At 45.6% G+C, this 20,614-nt stretch overlaps 1 protein-coding gene across 1 annotated transcript; it reads left to right on the top strand.

Moving 5' to 3' along the window:
- The first annotated feature begins 14 nt into the window (after window positions 1–14).
- Window positions 15–20,577, top strand: LOC112667311 (folate receptor gamma-like). Its single transcript, XM_049098925.1, has 6 exons — window positions 15–173; window positions 6,528–6,629; window positions 16,679–16,867; window positions 16,980–17,115; window positions 17,255–17,432; window positions 20,115–20,577. Exons 2-6 carry the CDS (start codon window positions 6,570–6,572, stop codon window positions 20,548–20,550), a joined length of 999 nt encoding a protein of 332 aa, XP_048954882.1. The 5' UTR covers window positions 15–173; window positions 6,528–6,569; the 3' UTR covers window positions 20,551–20,577.
- The last annotated feature ends 37 nt before the right edge of the window (window positions 20,578–20,614 follow it).

Raw genomic sequence — 20,614 nt, 5'->3', positions numbered from 1 at the left:
ACCAGCCTCTTCTAGAGCTAGCAATCATCCCTGATTCCTGCTCCTGACCACTCCAGATGCGTGAGCTTTAACAAGTCCTTTTTCCACCCCGGTCTGGATTCAGTTTCCTCTTCAACCATAAACTTCATAAACTGCGCATCCTTCCTCCTATCCTGGACTGATGTGAGGATTTGGTGAGACTACATGTTTAAGTGGTAGTGTACTGTGTATGTTAACGTGATTGTGTTTCCAAGCAGTTCTGGTAGTCATGAAGCTTTTCATTAAAGGATAAAATTTGGGGCAGCCCCGGGTGGCTCAGCGGTTTGGCGCCGCCTTCAGCCCAGGACCTGGTCCTGGAGACCTAGGATCGAGTCCCAGGATCGAGTCCCACGTCGGGCTCCCTGCATGGAGCCTGCTTCTCCCTCTGCCTGTGTCTCTGCCTCTCTTTCTGTGTCTCTCATGAATAAATAAACAAAATCTTTCTTAAAAGTGAAGAGTAAAATTTGCCTCTTGGAAATGTCCACCTTTTTCATTCATTCATTCTACAAGTACGTACTTAGTGCCTTACTATATGCCTGTCACTAGTCTAAGTAGTGGGTATACAATAGGGAACAAAACAGATGCCCCCCAACAATCTCCATGCAGCTTCCATTCTAATAGGAGAGATAAACAACAAAGAAGATAAACAAAATACAGTTTTAAGATTGGGATTGCAGGATTGCAGTAAATAACCTAGGAGAGGGGCACCTGGGTGGCTCAGTGGTTGAGCATCTGCTCCCAGGAGGGTCCTGGGATCAAGTCTCACATCAGGCTCCCACATCAGGCTCCCTGGGATCAAGTCTCACATCAGGCTCCCTGCAGGGGGCCTGCTTCTCCTTCTGCCTATGTCTCAGGCTCTCTCTGTGTGTCTTTTATGAATAAATTAGTAAAATCCTTAAAAAAAAAACTAGAAAAAAAAACATAAATCAGAGAAGCAGGGAGGGGAGGGGTTTTATTTTAGATAGGGGGGCCAAGGAAAACCTTACTAGGCAGGTGACTTTTGAGCAAAGGTCTAAAGAAAAAGCCGGGGGTGCAGGGGTGGCGAGCACTGTTCTGATATTTAGGAAAGAGCATTTCAGAGAGAGAACAAGTGCAAAGGGTCTAGAATGGCTGAAGCATAGTGTACTACGGTGAGAGCTGCAGATGAGGACAGAGAAGTAGCAGGAGCCAGATAGTACAGTCTTGCGAGTCACAATAATGACTTTAGCTTCTACTCCATGTTGAGAATCCTGTGAAGGGTTTTGAGCAGAGGATCCACACAATCTGATTTACATTTTAACAGAGTTAACTCTGGCTGTTCTATGAAGAATAGATTCAGGAGGGAGAGTGGCAGAAGCAGGGAGACCAACTGGAAGCCTATTACAATAATCCAGAGGTGGGGGATAAAAAGTGGTTGAATGTTGAATATATTTAGAGGGTAGGGACAAGAGAGCTTGCTGACAGATTGGATGCAGAATATCAGAGGAAGAAAGGAGCCAAGATTTTTGAACTGAACAACTGGGAGACCAGCGTTACCATTTCTTGAGATGGGAAAGACAAGGGAGATGTTGTTTTATGTAGGGAACTATCTGGAGCTCATTTTTGGGTGTGTGCAGAGTTTAAAATGCTCATTAGAGTACAGATGGTGAGAGGGCAGGAGGAACAGGGGGCAAGAAGTCTGAGGTCAGGGGAGAGATCTAGACTGCAGATATCAATTTGGGAGTTATCAGCACATAGATGGCATTTAAAGCCATGAGATGATATGAGATCATCAAAGGAATGAGTGTAGATGGAAAATAGTTTCCTTCAACATTCATCATTTAAGGAAACAAGGAGAAGCATCAGATCAGACTGAGGGGGTCCAAAAATATAAGTAGAAACGCAGGCAAGCTGGGTGGTATCCTGTAAGCCGAGTACAGAAGAGGTATGAGGAAGGAGGTGATGCTCCCCTACAGCCTTGTTCTGTACAAATTGATTCTATTGTATCCCTAGCAGACCAGAAATTCTTGAGGGCACAGACTTGAGTGGTTTCTATGTCCCCAGGACTCAGACTGATGTCTCCCTTCTCCTGGATCCCTTACCTGTTCTTCCTGTGGACTATGTCCCCATGAGTCCTCCTGCTTCTTTTCCTTATAGACTCCCTACCTCCAGCACCCTTTGCCTCCCATGCTTCCTGACAGCTCTGGCCTAATGGAAATCCTCCTGTAACCTAGAGTTTCTTACCAAGGTCCAGCCAGGTTCAACATGCCACAGTGACTGGTTAGCTTGGGGGAGGGAAAAAAGAAATGGGAGAAGTGGAAATATTGTGTGATTTCCTATTTTGGGCTTGGGCAATTCAGTCAATGATGGTGACATTTGTCTTACATTCCTTATCCATCATTTAACCTTGCTGAATGTTTAAGTTGCTTTCATTTCAAGGATAATAAAACTAAGACTGAGAGATTAAGAAATTTGCTTCATATTCCTTCATTTGTTCCACTGTTTGGTCAACATTTATTGAGTGCCAAGCAAATGCCAGACACATGCTAGGTCCTAGGGACAGAAGCAGACATAATCCCTGTCCTAGAGAAAAATACAGTCCAGTGAGGACTAAAACAATTATACACAATTATAGGAGAGGGTAGTAAATGTTAAAAATCAATGTATGTAAAAAAAGAAAAAATAAATAAGTGTATGTTGGGACGCCTGGGTGACTCAGCGGTTTAGTGCCTGCCTTCGGCCTAGGGCATGATCCTGGAGTCCCAGGACTGAGTCCCACATCGGTCTCCCTGTGTGGAGCCTGCTTCTCCCTCTGCCTATGTCTCTCCTTCCCTCTCTCTGTGTCTCTCATGAGTAAATAAATTAAAAATCTTAAAAAAAAAAATCAATGTATGTGGAGACCATATGAGAGCACAGAGGAAGGAGAGATGAATGGGTTCTGGAGAAAAGTTTAGACTTTTGTTCCAGGGAAGCATTAGAGAGGGCCTTGAGGGATGAGTAGGAGTTTACTGGTAGACAAGAGGGAGAAGGCAATGTATAAAGAGGCATGATTACCTTCAAGGACATGGAGTTGAAAGGTGATGATGTGTTTGAAGAACACTGAAAGAACTAGGAATTTTGGGCAGAACTGGGGATAGAGAAAGAAAGATGAGAAAGAATGTTAGGGAGACTCAGATGGGATGGGCTTTGGTAGCTCTGAGATGATGTGGACAGGATGGTAGTCAGGATCCAGAAAGAGTGAGAGCTGAGCGATGTGAATGCAATACCTCCTTGCTACCTGTTCCTGAAATGCACTGAGTACATTCCTGCTCCACAGCCTTTGGGCTTACGATTCCCCCAGCCTGGAACATATCCTTCTGGCAGTGTAAACTGACAGTTGGTTTCTTTTCTCTTATGTAAAGTAAGTGCCTGACTTAAGCTTTAATTACTGAAGCATCCAATGCACAGCTATCTCTAATAAACCAAGAGCCAGGTCACTTCCCCTCCACCAAGGCACTTTTGTTTTTGGGATCTTTGCTGATTTTGATAACTGTACCATTTGGGCCACTTATTTGTTCCCTATCCTCACTTTAAATTACCCCTCTTTTTTTTAGTTTTTTAAGATTTTGTTTATGTATTTATGTATTTATTTATTTGAGTGAAGAGGAAGAGGGAAGTGGGAAGGTAGAGGCCCCTAGGGCCCCCGATATTCATACCAGGACCCTTCCTGTCCTCACTTCGATATTTACTGCCTCGCTCCATGCTCATCCTTCCATCACAGTCATCACTGCTAAGGCTTACAGTGAATGGAAAACCAAGATGAAACCCATCTCCTGCTATATACAAAATCAGCATGGTCCATTGGGTTTATCATTTTCATGACCATAATGACCCAAATGATCCCTCTTCATTTCCATTCCTGAAGAGGTCGCATTTGACCCTGAGTCCAGAGAATTTTTTTTTTTAATTTTTTTATTTATTTATGATAGTCACACACAGAGAGAGAGAGAGAGAGAGAGAGAGAGAAGCAGGCTCCATGCACCGGGAGCCTGACGTGGGATTCGATCCTGGATCTCCAGGATCGCGCCCTGGGCCAAAGGCAGACGCCAAACCGCTGCGCCACCCAGGGATCCCCAGAGAATTATTTTTACCAGGTGCTCCCCTAATTGGAGGTCAATGCTACTATATTTTATAGGGACGATCAAACCATCCAAAAGGCACTAAAACTCCAAGGAGAAAACTTACATTCTTTCTCTGTCCCTTGAAGATGTAAACACCCAAGGAAGTAATTTAAGATTATTTGTCATGCATAAATACAAATCTCTTTTTTTTTTTTTAAGATTTTATTTATCTATCCATGAGAGTCACAGAGAAAGAGGCAGAGACACAGGCAGAGGGAGAAGCAGGCTCCCTGCAGGGAGTCCGATGTGGGATTCAATCCCGGGACTCCAGGATCATGCCCTGAGCCAAAGGCAGCTGCTCAACCGGTGAGCCACCCATGCGCCCACACAAATACAAATCTTAAGAAGTCTTCACAAACATTAGTAAAAAGCTTTAGCCATTGGAGCAGGCAACCTTAACTTGTTCCATCTGTCAATTTGGACTCAACTGTTATTTATAAACTAGTGAGTTTTATATTAATGTACCTGATTCGTGGTGAAAATTTTGAAACAGAAGCTATAGGGTCTCTGTTATCTCTGCATGTTTATAAATGTCGATGGATGTATGATATGTATGTACATGTGGTTTTCTCTCTCTCTCTACCACCAGATGATATTGCCAAAATTAGTTGGTAAAAGAGCTCTATTTAATTGGCTTAAAAATGAGCACTTTTGAATTAAATATTCCTAAAACTCAGATATACAGAAACTAACCCAAATGTTTTTCAAGTTCTTATGATCTGGGATAACCTTTGGTAAATAAAAGCTAGTTTAGGGACGCCTGGGCTCAGTGGTTGAGCAAATTCATGTTATCTCTAATACACATTTTGTCAGGAAGAAAAGTCTCTTGGGATGATGACTGACTTTGTCTAGTGTCTAATAAAGTTTTTGAGTAATCTAAACATAGTTGTTGGGAGCAAGTAATGTAGATAGAGGTAAGTGGGATAAGAGATTTTAGAGGCACCTGGGTGGCTCAGTTGTTGAGCATCTGCCTTTGGCTCAGATGGTGGGTCCTGGGATTAAGTCCTGCATCAGGCTTACCATAGGGAGCCTGCTTCTCCCTCTGCCTATGTCTCTGCCTCTCTCTGTGTCTCTCATGAATAAATAAACAAAATATTTTAAAAGAGAAAGAGAGAGATTTTAGGTGAACTGAGATCACTAGCCTGTTTTCATGGATAGACCTTTCAAGTTGAGGACAATGGCTATGGACTGGATTTCAGACTATTGTCTGTATAATCACTACATTTGCAACTATAATCCTATTTAGATGTGCGTATTCTGGGTTACAAAGTGCCCTACCCCTGACTTTTAACAGATTGGCTACCCTGCCAGTTAATCTCCTTACCATTGGGTCTGATACCTCAGAATCACAGGGTAGATTATAGTGTAAACCTTGAGATCCAGTTGTTCTTTCTTGCAACCCAAATGCCTGACTTAAGTTTGATTACTGACACATCTGCTTCAAGGACAGCCACTTCCTTTTTTTTTTTTTTTTTTTTTAAGATATTTTATTTATTTATTCATGAGAGACACAGAGAGAAAAAGGCAGAGGGAGAAGCAGGCTCCATGCAGGGAGCCCAATGTGGGACTCGACCCTGGGTCTCCAAGATCACGCCCGGGGCCAAAGGCGGGGCCAAAGGCGGTGCTAAACCTCTGAGCCACCCAGGGATCCCCAAGGACAACCACTTCCAATAAACACTTTGCCAACACCACGGGCTAGATAAAGAGCCAGGCTACTTCCACCTCCAACTGAGGCTCTTTTGTTTTAAATATCTTGGCTGATTTCCATTGGACCATTAGGGTCACTTGTTTTGTCTCTTTTCGCACTTTGATTCCCACTCTTATTTTGTTGTTGTTTTTTACCTTAAATTGGCTCTGCACCCAACATGGGGCTTGAACTCCACCAGCCTACAAACCTGAGATTAAGAGTCACATGCTCTGCTAACTGAGCCAACCAGGCACCCCCCTGCTCTTATGTTTAAAATTCACCAATACAGAGGGAGCCTGTACTCACACTCTCTCTCTCTCTCTCAAAAAAATAAAACCTAAACCAACAAATAAATAGAAGGGGTGCCTGGGTGGCCCAGTCAGTTAAGCATCTACCTTCAGCTCTGGTCATGATTTCAGGATCTTGGAATGGAGCCCCCACATCAGGCTCCCTAATCAGTAGAGAGCCTGCTTCTCCCTCTCCCTCTGCCTCTGTCCCTGCTCATGCCCTCTCTCTCTCTCAAATAAATAAAGTCTTAAAATAAATGAATAAGTAAATACAAGAGTGAGCCCGTGAAACCCTAGGCGCCCACCCTTGACCCCAATAAAAGCAGAACCCCAGGCCCATGTGCGGTCTATGCCGGTGGAGAACTTGCTGTGTAATTTCCAGGTTCTGTAAGTAATAAATCTTTATTTTTTTCAAAGCTTCCTGAACGTTATTGCTGAAAGGCATCTTACATTCATAATATGAACCACAAGGGCCAGGCCAGTCCAACCACAACATTGCTTATTGATAGGCTGAGACCTGTAAGTATAAAACACCCCTCCATATCCATGGGGATCCTTTCCTTACTTCACTGTGGCCTCTGCCCAAATATCACCTTGTAGATCTTTCCTATACAAAATAGCCCCTCTTCTGGGTGGCTGGGTGGCTCAGTCAGCTAAGCATCTGACTTCGATTCAGGTCATGATCCCGGGAGTCCTGGGATCAAGCACCACATCGGGCTCCCTGCTCAGAGTGGAGTCTGCTTCTTCCTCTGCCTCTGCCCCTCCCCCTGCTCATGCTCTCTTTCTCTCAAATAAATAAATAAAATCTTAAAAAATAAAAATAAAAATAATAAATAAAATAAAAATAAATAAATAAATAAATAAAATCTTAAAAAAAAAGTCCCTCCTCTATCTTTCTATTCCCTTACCCTACTTTATTTCTCCAGAGGAGATCCTTCCAGGGGATCATGATCTGAACTAAAGGCAGACACTTAACTGAATGAGCCCCCAGGTGCCCCTCTCCATTTATTTTCTCTTATTTCCCCTCCCTCCCTGGAATGTCAGCCTCCATGAGAGCAGGGACTTCGTCTGGTTCACTGCTGTAGCCCAAGCACCTACAACAGCTTAGCACATAGTAGGCACGCAGTGGATCTCAAACTGATTAATTGACAGCATCCCCACTTCCATACTGCTGGTCCAAGGAGCCATCATTCCAGGCCTGGACTCCTGAGGCCTACCTGATCCACCTGCCCTGTCCACATGCAATCCATCTGCACACACCAGCTGGATCTTTCAAAATCGCCCAATGAATCATGTCACTTCCAGATTAAAACTCGTCAATGATCAAATAACTTGATCATCCCCTGCAGTGATGAGGAATTCTGTGAAATACTTTGTTAATTCTGTAGATGTAACTGTTACATGGCTGTATTAAGGTGATAAGCCAAATTGTTTCTCAGAGCCTGAAAAAAAGATGACACTGACTCTCACGGTGTTAGCAGTTAGCTATCGCTGCACCATCCCCTGGCTTTGTGGTTTACTGTTCCAGGCAGGATTGGATGTTAAAATAAGTGAAGGACAGGGTGATGAGGATGTGTGCATAGTGTCCAAGCATCTTCCCACAAAATGCTGATTACTCACGAAGGGAAAACTAATACCTATATGGAGAGAAACCACCTTAACCAAATGATTGCTAGCAGTAAGACATTGTGCACATCATATATCCCTTGATATGATACACTCTGAAAGGGCCATAACTTCCCTGATTTTCTGGCCAAAATGTACTTTGGTTATGTAAGATGTCAACATTTGGGGAACATGGATGAAAAGTATATGGGAACTCTCTTCACTACTCTTGCAACTTTTCTATAACTCAAAGATTTTGCCAAAATACAAAGTTAAAAAAATCAAATAGACACAGTGGTTTAATAGCTATCTTGTTATATTTCATGATTTTATGAGTCTGGAGTTTGGGCAAGACTCAGCTGGATACTCTTTTTGCTCCATGTGGCAATGACTAGGGTTACTTGGTAGTGTTGAGCTTATGTCTGGGATGCTCCTGAACATCCAAGATGGTTTTACTCACGTGGTTGGCCCTTGGGCAGGGTTTGCTGGAAGGCTGGCCTCAGCTAGGCCCCCTCTTCTCCATGTATCCCATGGGCTTCTTGACATGGCAGTCAGTCCTCTCACATGGTGGCTCAGGGGCCTAAGAGCCAATATTCTAAGAAACAGGAAGTAGAAGCTGCTAGTCCTTGTCTTGGTCAGTTTGGGCTGCTATAACAGAATACCATAGAGACAGGGGGTTTAAATAACAAAAGTTTATTCCTCACAGTTCTGAAGCCTGAAAGTCCAAGATCAGGGTATGGGCATGGTAAGTTCTGGTGACACCCTCCCCGCTCCCCACACCCCCCACCCCCTTCCAAGTTGCAGACTGCCCATTCCTTGTATCTTGATATGGTGGAGAGCAGAGAGGGGAAGCAAGCTCTCTCGTGACATTTTAAAAAAATTTTTTTAAAGATTTAATTTATTCATGAGAGACACAGAAAGAAAGGTACAGGCATAGGCAGAAGGAGAAACATCTCATGATCTTTATAAGAGCACTAATTCCAACTCTAATCATTTCTCAAAGGCCCCACCTTCTAATACCATCATACAGTAGGGGGCAGGTAAGAGTTCAACATACAGATGTTGGAAAGACACATTCAGTCCATAATCATCCCTTAAGGTCTGGAGCTAGAAATTGTCAAAGGATCAGTTTTACCAAACTCTATTGGTCGGAGCAGTCACAGAACCTGTTGAGCACAAACAGGCTCTGTGACCGCTCACCTCAAGGGGAGGTGACATAGACTTCACTTCACAACAGTCAAAGACTGTTCCCTTCTCTAACCCCCACATAGGAAAGGGCTTTTTCCCCTCAACTGCACAGAATGAGATTAATTATAAGCCTTGGGTCTGGGCATGCTCTCAGCATTGCTCCAGGCATGACTGCCTTTATAGATTTATTTGTGTCTTTCCTTAGCTTTTTTCAAAAAAGCAATGGAAACCTTGTGTTTTTCTTTTTTACATCATTTATGATTTGTATACCTGCTTAATCACATGGCTAGGAAGAACTTCTAATGAAAAATCTAAGCTTATCTCTGGTTGAAATGGTGTCACATGATACTCTTATTTCTAAAATATTATATTTCCTTTATTTGCATTCATTGGCAAAACTTAGCAGACGTGGAAAAAGAATTTTACAGACTAAGAGATTTCTGGGGAGAGAAGCTCTGAAGGCTATTCTCAAAAGTCAACGTAGCATGTGGTTTCCCAGCTAAATTTCTTAGAGGTAAGGCAAGAAAATGAGACCATGTATCTGGAGATAGCATTACAGTGAAAAAATCATGGGCTTTGCAGTTAAATCAGCTTGGGTTAAATCCTGACTCCTCTGCTTTTTAGCTATTTGGGAATTCACCTAACTCCCAAGGCCTCAGTTTCCTCATGAGTATGTTGGAAATAATAATGTCATTAGTGCAGTGAGTCGTGAGAGTTATAAGACACAACAAAGTAAAGCATCCATTATTCTACTTGGCGTAGAGAGGTTCTCAGTATGTGAGGACTAGTGTGATTATGTAATAAGTGTTTAGTAGGCTACAAAAGACTTTCATTTACACTTCCAAACTACTCCTAAAGAAGGAAAACAGATACATATCCCAATGTAGGGAACGAAGGTATTAAGACCAGCAACACGATGAAGATCACAGGCTGGTTCAACAGGAGGAGGGCAGAGCACTGCTGACTGGGGTCTGGTTCTCAGTGGTGATGGATTTCCAGCAGGCAGAGGGGGCTAGGTGAGCACCTCATAACCACACCCTGACCTTGTCACCTTATGTGTACCTGCGGCAGGACTGTGCTGAGAACAGACTGAAACCACAGACCGTGCCCCGGGAGAGGCATTCTACTAGTCAAATAAGTGATGACAGGATTTGGAGGTTTTCCCAAAATCATAATGGGAAGACATCAATATACATTATTAAAAAAACAGGAACAATACCATCTGTCTGCCTAGGCTAACAGCAACTTTACTGTCTGCAATAATGTTTGAGAAACAGACTAAGGATCAAGCAATTTAACTTGAAAAAAATGAACTTTTCTTCCTTCACTTTTTTTTTTAAGATTTTATTTTTAAGTAATCTCTCTACACTCAACGTAGGGCTCAAATTTAAACCCCTAAGATAAAAATAAAATAAAATAAAATAAAAATAAAAAAAAATAAACCCCTAAGATCAAGAGTTGCACACTCCTCGGACAGAGCCAGCCAGGTACTCACTTTCTTAACTTGTTTATAATTGTTAATGAAAGGGTTCTTGCTATAGAGAGCATTTTCATCTATTTCAGACTATACAAAGCATAAAGAAGTAACTTGAAAGTTACATTATCAGATGTGCTATCAAATATGTAAATGTGGATGACTTGGCTTTATGAAGTTTTTGTATAATGAAACTATCCCCAAAAAGGCAAAGTGTAGAACAGTATGCTATCATTTGTATATACAAATGGAATATACAGTTGACCTTGAACAATGCAGGTTAGAGGTTAGTTACTTCTGACTCCCCAAAACCCTAACTTCTAATAGTCAACTGTTGACTGGAAGCCTTATCAGTAACATAAACAGTAGATCAACACACATTTTGTACATTATGTGTATTATACACTATATTTTTTTGGAAACTTTTTTTTAAAGATTTATTTATTTATTTACTTATTTATTTATTTATGATAGAGAGAGAGAGAGAGAGAGGCAGAGACACAGGAGGAGGGAGAAGCAGGCTCCATGCCGGGAGCCCGACGTGGGACTCGATCCTGGAACCCCAGGATTGCGCCCTGGGCCAAAGGCAGGCGCCAAACCGCCGAGCCACCCAGGCCCCCCCCGTAAACCTTTATTTATTTATGTTAGAAAGAGAGAGTGAGCAGGGAAGGGCACAGAAGGAGGGAGAGATGCAGACTCCCTGCTGAGCACAGAACCCAGCAATGCTGATGTGAGGATCCATCCCAACACCCTGAGATTACGACCTGAGCCAAAACTGAGAGTTGGATGCTCAACTGACTGAGCCACCCAGGTGTCCCTATATACTGTATTCTTTCTTTTTTAGGGTGATTTTTTTTTTTAAGATTTTCTTTATTTTAGACAGAGACAGAGAGCGCACACAATCAGGGGGAGCTGCAGGGGGAGAGGGAGAAGCAGACTCCTCGCTGAGTGGGGAGCCAAACCTGAGCCCAAGCAGACACCGAACAGACCAAGCCACTCAAGTGCCCCCTGTATTCTTACAATAAAGTAAGCTAGAGAAAAGAAAATACATTTACAGTATTGTACTATATTTTTCCAAAAATATTTTTCCACGTGTAAGTGGACCCGTGCAGTTCAAACCCATGTTGTCCAAGGGTTAACTGTATCAGATGTGTATACACATATATGTGTATGTGGCACAAATGCACAGAATTTCTCTGGCAGTACACCCAAGGACCTAGGACTACCAGCGGCCTGGTGTTCATATTTCTGCAAACAGTTCTACAGTATCAATAACTAATATGTAGCATTATTTTATGAACAGCCTTGTTATTGAAATTTACATAATGATATCAAATCAGGTGCATCATTCTGTATCTCATTTTCCCATTCAACATTTTGTATATTTATACTCACACATATATACAAACATATGTTGTATTTAAATAAGGTATACAGTCACATGGTTCAAATCAAAACGGCATAGAAAGGTTTATAGAAGAAAGTGTTGGGCCATCTGGCTGACTCAGTCAGAAGAGCATGAAACTCTTGATCTGAGGGTCATGAGCTCAAGCCCCAAGTTGGGTATAAAGATTACTAAAAAAAAATTAAAAATTAAAATTAAAAAACAGAAGTCTCATCTCTATCCCATATCCTCCCACCAAGCAACTACTTGAAAAAGTTTTTGTACCTTTCTGGAATTTTTTTTTTTTAAGATTTTATTTATTTATTCATGAGAGACACAGAGAGAGAGAGGCAGAGACACAGGCAGAAGGAGAAGCAGGTTCCACGCAGGGAGCCTGACGTGGGACTCAATCCCAATCCCGGGTCTCCAGGACCATGCCCCAGGCCCAAGGCAGGCGCCAAACCGCTGAGCCACCCAGGGATCCCCTGGAATTTTCTTTTAAATTTTTATTTATTTATTTTTGAGAGAGAGACAGAGACAGAGACAGAGAGAAAGAGAGTGATCACTTGAGCACAGCATGAAGGGAGGGGTAGGGTAAAGTGCAGACGGTGAGAGAGGACCTTAAGCTGACTCCCTGCTGAGTGCGGTGCCTGACAAAGGGCTCAACTCACAACCCCAAGATCATGACCTGAGCCAAACCCAAGAGTCAGATGCTTAACTGACTAAGCCACCCAGGTACCCCTCAGAATTTTCTTATGCAAAGACATACATTCTCCCTCCTTGTTTACACAAAAGAGTGCATTCTATTGACACATTTCTGCACCTTTCCTCTTTCCCTTAATAATATACTTGGAGGTTTTTCAACATTTGTATACCAAGAGCTTTCTCATTCTTTTATACCAGGTTAAATCCCATTGGATGAACCATGATTTATTTAACTGGTCTCTGACTGAAAGGCAGTTGGGTTGTTTGCTAGAAAAATCCTGCCTGTCTCACCTGACAGAAAGGCTCAACAGGCAGTCAAGGTAGGTTTCTAAAAAGAGTGAGGAGGAGGAAGGAGATACTGTACTTCCAGGTGGGCTGAGGGCAGGCCTTGAGGGAAAGTGGGGAGGGAGGTGGGAGCAAAGGTGAAGTCTTCCCCAGTTCTCTTGGGGTCTGGGTTTTCTACTGAATTTTCCTCTAGTGCTCCTACCACTCAATGCTCTGGCTCAGGTCCCTCGCCCAAGTACCTTACTGTTGGCCTTCCCATAGCTCTAAGCCTGACTCGGCCAGGGTAACTTCCCGAGACCCCTTTGTATAGGGGGAAGGATTGTTGAGGTGTGAGAAACTGGGGTCTGGCTCTCTGGACCTACACCCTCATTGGCTCTCCACATTGCACCCCCAACACCAACTCCCATGGCACCTGGTCCAGGACCATGAGCAGTGACTGAAGGGCTCAGTGGCCTTCAGCTGGCCCCAGGTCAGCATCCATGTCTGCCCCCTGGCAGTCTCTGGGGCCTGAACCTAGGCTGCCTTGGATGGGTGGGGGATGAGCTGAGGCTGGCAGGTACTCCTTCTCTCACTTTCCACCCTCATCAGTAGACCACATCCTGTGGTTCCTGTTGTGCAGATCTGAGAGGACTTGCTAAACTGGTAGGGCCCTCAAACTGTGGATGAAATACCGCCTGTGAAATCCAGGAGGACAGGTGCAGGTGGCTCCCCAGTGACCAATGTCACAGAGCAAGCTAGTGTTGGAGTGCCCTTGGGAAGGGGTGAGAGGGTCTTGCCTCTGGCGCAGACCTCTACACTTGCCCTGTTGCTTAGCTCAGGTGCCCTCAGGGATACGCTGGGTGAGGAGGACAGAAGATCTGGGCTTGGCAAGGAGACAAGAAACCCAGTGGAGAGTCTTGTAACTGCTGCCTCTCTCAGGCTGTGTCCACCTCGGACTGCAGCTTTCTGGTAGGAAATGGATGGACATGGCCTGGCCAGTGATACAATGCTTCTGGCTTGGGTGGCTGCTTTGTGGGGTGCCCAGTCCAGGATTCCAGGGCCCAGGATGGACCTACTCAACATCTGCATGGACACCAAGCACCATAAGACAAAGCCATGCCCTGAGGACTAGCTACATGACCAGGTGAGGATGGAGTCGGGTCAAGAGTTGGGAAGAGAGCTGGCCCTAAAAATGGAAGAAGTCAGGGAATGGGAAGATCAGCTGTGGGAAGCAATAAAGTCAGGAGGGTGACTGAGGTGATCCTTATGAGGCCACCAAATATACTATTGTGGGGGGACCATTTCTCTGGCACCCACTGTGTTCTAAGAGCTCTCCTCATACCTTGTCCATGAATATTCCACCTACTTGGTAGGTGGATGGTGGACTCTACTCAAACAGATGAGGAAATAGGAGATGAGGCCCACAGAGGGCATAGGTATAGTGTACATATGTGTGCATATAGACATACTCACATACCTTGGTAATCGAGAGGCTCATCCTTAGCACGGGCTAGGACAGGATCAGGCAGTGCCTTTTCCAGCCTTAAATATGCCCGGCCCATGGAGCTCAAAGACAATGTACAGGGGAGACAGGCCCCTCAAGATCATGATGCAGCAAACACAGAGGAACAGTCCAGGTCCTCCGCCCCCATCATGTCCTGAAGAGACAGTGACAAATCAGATAACTCTGGGAAGACTTCCCAGGAAAGGTGCCATCAGCCTTGGCCTTGGAAGATGAGTAAGAGTTTTCCAGGAAGACGAAGCAGGAAAGGGCAGCCTAGCAGAGAACAGTTTGTACACAGAGGGTGAAAGCACAAGCAGTGGCCAGCGGAGTGTGACTGGAGCCAAGGATGCTGCTGCCCACAGAGAGGGGCCCTATTTCATAGGAAAAGCCCCTGAAGCAGCTCAAAACCTAGGCTTCCAGTTGAACTCCAGGCTTCTGACAGATGCCCGTCCTTCATTCCCTCTCATATGCTCCTCGGCTCCCCATGAGGTCTCATGTTGCTAGAAGGTTGGGGGGGGTGGCTGGAGGTGTCCCCAGGGAAAGCTGCCATGGACTGATCCAGGGACTGGAAGTGAAAAGCGGGAAGCCCAGAGCCCCATGACTTCTGAGTCATTTCTGACGTCTCATTTGTGGTGTGGTGGTGTGTGTGTGTGTGTGTGTGTGTGTGTGCATGTGCGCGCACGTGCACACATGCTAAAATACACATAATATAAAATTTGCCATTTTAAGCATTTCCAAGTTCCCGGTTTGGCGCCATGAAGTCCATTCACATTGTTTTGCAAACATCACCAGGATCTATCACCAGAACTGCTTCTCTTCAAAAACTGAAAGTCTGCATCCACTTCTTCATTTTCAGAACTTTTTAAGATCTAGAGGGTACTTTTCACAACCCTCTGGAGCACTTCTTCTTGGCCAAGAAATGGTACACAGACTTTTGAGGGAGCCAGATGACTAGAATTCTGAGGGACAGGGGCTATAATGGGAATGCTTATCTATATAGGAGCCCCTACTCTAGGCCAGCAAGTGCCTTTCATTATAATAATTCACCCTTTTGGAGGCAGAAACCACTGATTGGTTGGCAGGTCCAGGATTAGGTACATGAGGTCTTGCAGAGCCACCAGGAGTTGGGGAATCTGAGGAAGAGCATGCATGAAGTCAGGGGGGCCTGGAAGCATGTTCTATGCCAGCTGGGCTGGAGATGAGTTAGGTTGTTGGAGATAGGTGGGTTTGGTTCACCCTCCTGGATTTTCCTTGTTTCTCCTTTATTGCCCAGAGTTGTCACGTCTCCCCGGTAGCTTGGTTCTGGGTGCTAGAATTCATCTCTGAGATTTTAAGCAATTGGCTGAAAAATCACTCAGCTCTGGAGTCCCACCTTGGAACTATTTCTACAGAGAAACCATCACCATTTCCACTGTCTTGTCTGCCTTGAATTGACCTCTCTTGGGACGGCCTCCAGCATTGTGTCAGATCCACCTTGGGGTTCACGTGCAAAACATTGCCCCCTCTGTTCCCTACTTTCTGGACCTATCTGGAGTCCCCAACCTGGGAGTCCAGACCCTAGGAGACTCAGATCAGCCCCCTCCATCTCCGTCCTCACCATAGCTTGGAGCCAGGCTCTCCTCCTCCCTGCCCTGAGTTCAAAACTGGATCCCACCATTTACCAGGGGTACAGCTTACATAAACTTTGTAAAAATTAAATGAACGATGCTTTTGCTAGAATGTCAAGGGCATAAAGTGCAAAAGCCTCGGGAACTTTGCACTTGCCCTTTTCTGCACCTACAATGTTCTTTGTCTTCTTCCTCTGCTCCTGACTAAAGCCATAAGCCCCATAAAGGCAGAAATTTGAAAAAAAAAAAAAAAAAAGGGCAGAGATTTGATATGTTTTGTTCACTCACTGTTGTATTCTCAGCACCTAGCACAATGCGGGATTGATAATAAGTAGTCAGTTAATATTGGCTGGATGCAAAATGAGTAATATAAATAACCCGAAACACGTGGAGTAACTTGTAAGTCATTTAGAGCTGCGGAAATGATTGCTTCCCCAGAGAGTGGTTCCCAGGACTCCCACATTTTAAAAACTTTCTTTTAAAAACTCTGTTATAGGGGTGCCTGAGTGGCTCAGTCTATTAAGCATCTGCCTTCAGCTCAGGTCATGATCCTGGAGTCAGACCAAGCCCTGCATTGGCCTCCCTGCTCAGTGGAGAGCCTGCTTCTCCCTCTCCCTCTAACTCTTCCCCAACCCCTCATGCTCTCTCTCTTTCAAATAAATATGTAATTTTTTAAACAAAACTCTATTATAATTGCCTCTACCCCAAGGGCCAGGCATAGTGGCGCCCTCCCCAGCAAGTATTCCTCTGGACACCCTACCTGGGGCTGAGGAGCCAGAATTTGAAGGAGATGGCTGTGGGGAGCGGGGCAGTTAAGTCTGAGTCTCCCCCACGCAGTGCACTCCCTGGAGGAAGAAGGCCTGCTGCACCGTCAGCACCAGCCAGGAGCTGCACAAGGACACCTCCCGCCTGTATAACTTCACCTGGGACCACTGCGGCAAGATGGAGCCCGCCTGCAAGCGCCACTTCATCCAGGACAACTGTCTCTATGAGTGCTCCCCCAACCTGGGGCCCTGGATCCAGGAGGTACGGGACTGCCCCTCACCCCCACCCAGCAGGCTGCCATCCAGCTTGGGCAAGGCCATGGCTGCCCCCACCCCTGGCTGAAGGGAGCCCTCCCTCTTGGCCTCCCACGCAGGTGAACCAGAGCTGGCGCAAGGAGCGCATCCTGCACGTGCCCCTGTGCAGAGAGGACTGTGAGCAATGGTGGCAGGACTGCCGCACCTCCTACACCTGCAAGAGCAACTGGCACAGGGGCTGGAACTGGACCTCAGGTGAGGGCTTGGGGGTGGGGAGACGGAGGGGGGCTTTGAGGATCTGGGATTGGGTGAGGATTTCTGGGGGTGGCCAGAAATGAGCTTTGGGCCCGGGGTGGGGGGTGGGGTGAATGTGCCTGCCCTCTCTCCCCTGCAGGAGTGAACAAGTGTCCAGCTAGGACCACCTGCCGCACATATGAGGCCTACTTTCCCACGCCTGCAGCCCTGTGTGAGGGCATCTGGGATCACTCCTACAAGGCCACCAACTACAGCCGAGGGAGTGGTCAAACCAGATATAGTTTGACCCGGCCCAGGGTAACCCCAACGAGGAGGTGGTGAGGTTCTATGCAGGGGCCAGGAACGCTGGGGTTATGCCCCAAGGGATTGAGCGTCTCCTGCTCAGCCTGGCCCCCATGCTGTACCTCTGGCTCTTGGGCTGAGCCCCTCCCACTGCCAACGCCTGCACATCTTCCTTGTCTGCACCCAGGCCTGGTGACCTGGGTTCAGCCCAGCTCAGCACTCTCATATAAAGGGGGCCTCACAATGTCCTGGTCATTGGTTCTTGTTCCAAGATGGGTCATATGGGGTTCCTCTGACACCCTATTTTAATAGATCCATGTGTATCTTGTGTCTTGCAAATAATGTGGCCATGAGTGGCTTGGGGGGACATGCCTCACTGCTTTATCATTCCTATTGAGAAGGCCAAAGAGGGACTGGGACTAGCTTGAAGTTCACCAGCAAGTAGGGGGAAGAATCTGACCCCTTAGTCTGAGGCTCTTACCTCTGTTTCAGGCTTACCCCTCATGCCAAGTTTGTCAGTCCCACACTACAAGGGGATGAGGGGATGGGTGCAGAAAAAGTGGGAAGAGACTGATAGAGGAGTTCTCAGGGCCTGGTGAGAAAGAAAGTTTCTTTCCCCTTCCTTCCCTTACTAGATGTGGATTAGGGTGGAGATATTGGTGTTGGTAGTGGGTGAGGAATCCCAATGATGACCAACTGCATTGCTTTCCTTTTTAAAAAGGACAGTTGCTGGGCAGAGGGAAAGTTTCAAGCAGACTCCACGCTAAGCATGGAGCCCGATATGGGGTTCAGTCTCAGAACCCTGAGATGATGACCTGAGCCGAAACCAGGAGTTAGGTGCTCAACAGACTGAGCCACCTAGGCGCCCCTGCAGTGAATACTCTTACACGTAGTAGGATGTCATACTTGAATTCCAGAAAAGGGATTGCTGGGTCAAGAAGTATATGGATTTATAATTTTGATAGTTACAACTTCACAGGGGTTGTATCAGTGTGGCTCCTCCACCAGCGATATATGAGTGCCTGTTTCCCCACAACCTTGTCAAACTTTTGATTTCCTACTAAGCTGATTTTTTGCTAAACTAATGAGTGGGAAAAGGCCAGCTTGGTGTAGATTTCATTTGCCATGTGTCTTATCATGAGAACACAGTTTTTGAGATCTTCCTTATAGATCTATTGAGATTTGGCTCATTCTTTTCAATTGTTGGGCAATATTCCAGTCTACGTAGTACATGTCACATTTAACTCAGCTTCCTACTGATGGATATTTGAGGGAGAGGTGTTTTTTTTTTAAGCTTCTATTTATTTATTCATGAGAGACACACAAAGAGAAACAGAGACACAGGCAGAAGGAGAAGCAGGCTCCCCATGGGGAACCTGATGTGGGACTTGACCTGAGCCAAAGGCAGACACTCAACCACTGAGAGCCACCCAGGTTCCCCGGGAGGGGGTTCTTTTATAATCTTGACATTATTAAAAGGCACAGGCCAGTTATGTTGTAGAATATCCCTTATTTGGGGTTTATCGGTTTCTTTCTCATTAGATTGAGGTTATACACTTTGGCCACAAATACGCCCAAAGCAATACCATGTCCTTCTCAGTGTATCATAACAGAAGGCATAGGGTGGTGAGTTCACCCATTTGAACTAACCATCTGGTTAAGACTGGGTCCATCAGGTTTCTCCACTACTTTTTTCCTCTTTGTAATTTGTAAGTATAATAAAGGCAGATATTTGAGAACTGGAGCTATCCTATTCATATCAAACTGGCTCCCATGAGTTTCATTAACTGACGGACATTCTTTAAAAAGTAAAACACACACCAAAAATGTCTTATTATGTGACAGCCCCTCTCCTCCAACCCTTTAATGCTTTCTCATGGTATCTGTTGGAAAAAAACTTCAGTGGCATAGAAAGCCCTGCTCTCCATCCCTATAGACGACTTAGAGCTCATTTCCAATCGTTCCCCTTGCACACCGCAGAGGTGAGCTCCATTCACTTTTCACTTTGCACCTTTATTCCAGCAATTCTCTGTGTTCCTGGAATGTTCTTTTGTCCCCTGCAGGCTGGCTCCTTGTAGCCACTTAAATTTCAACCTACGACTACCCACTAACATGACTTCAGACCACCCAACCAAAAGAGGTCATCCAGGCACTTTCTTATCACATCGCTCTTGTCCCTTTGTACAAATATCTACTGTGTTTATCATATGCTATTTATTACCTAACAAAACATACACTCACGAGAAGTCTATAAGAGCCAGGGAGGTTAGAGTAGGCTTCCAGAAGAGTCGTTTGCAAAGCAGAAATTGGTAGGAGGAAGAGCATTCCAAGGAGAGGGCTCAGCAAGGACAAAGTCTTCCCGGGATGGAAGTAGAAGCAGAAATTTCTAGGTGGCTGAACTAGAAGTTAAGAGGGCAAGGGCAGGAACTGAGGCCAGAGGAGAAACAATGGATTTGCAATCCTTAGGCTGATGCCCTGAGGGCCTCTCACAGAGCTTTTCTTTCTTCCTGGAAGAAATCTGGCTTGGAATGGGACTCAGATCCGAAGTGTAGCCTCCCCTGGCTCTCTGGGAGCTGCAGTTTCCACAGTTAAGAAAATAGGTGACGGGCTAGCAGGACTCTGGAAAAGCTCCAGTTTTGCCCACCCCCACTCCCGGCAGCCTGGGACCTCCACCTGCGCAGATCAAACACCTTCCTATTATCTTTGTCTGGTCACAGCCTACAGATTGGGGTCTACAGGATGCCGATGGCTCACCTTGCTGATATTAAAAGTCCGGTCCAGGCAGGTAATTCTCAGGATGGGCTCAAAGGTGGCTGCTTCACCCTGCCCCACCCTGCTGGTCAGATAGCCTCCACACTGATCCCAGAGTCAGAGGAAGGCTTGAAGCTCATCAAAGACAGAGACTCCCCACAGATCAGAACTCCACCTTCAAGGGGCGCCTGGGTGGCTCAGTGGTTGACCGTCTACCACCTTTGGCTCAGGGCGAGATCCCAGGGTCCTAGGACGAGTCCTGCATCTGGTTCCCTGCAGCCTGCTTCCCCCTCTGCCAGTGTTTCTGCCTCTCTCTGTGTTTCTCATGAATTAAACAAAAAAAAAAAAAAAAAAAAAAAACAACAACCTCCACCCTCATTCTCATCTCCCATTAGCTGGTGACTTTTAAAGCACTCGGGGGGCCCACACCTTTACTCCCTAAGGCGGGGGGGGGGGGGGGGGGGGC

The sequence above is a fragment of the Canis lupus genome, chromosome 21 (assembly GCF_003254725.2).
Source record: "Canis lupus dingo isolate Sandy chromosome 21, ASM325472v2, whole genome shotgun sequence".
NCBI classification, from domain to species: Eukaryota; Metazoa; Chordata; class Mammalia; order Carnivora; family Canidae; genus Canis; species Canis lupus.
Note: the sequence above shows the minus strand (reverse complement) of the source record. Positions and strands in the feature narration are given on the sequence as shown.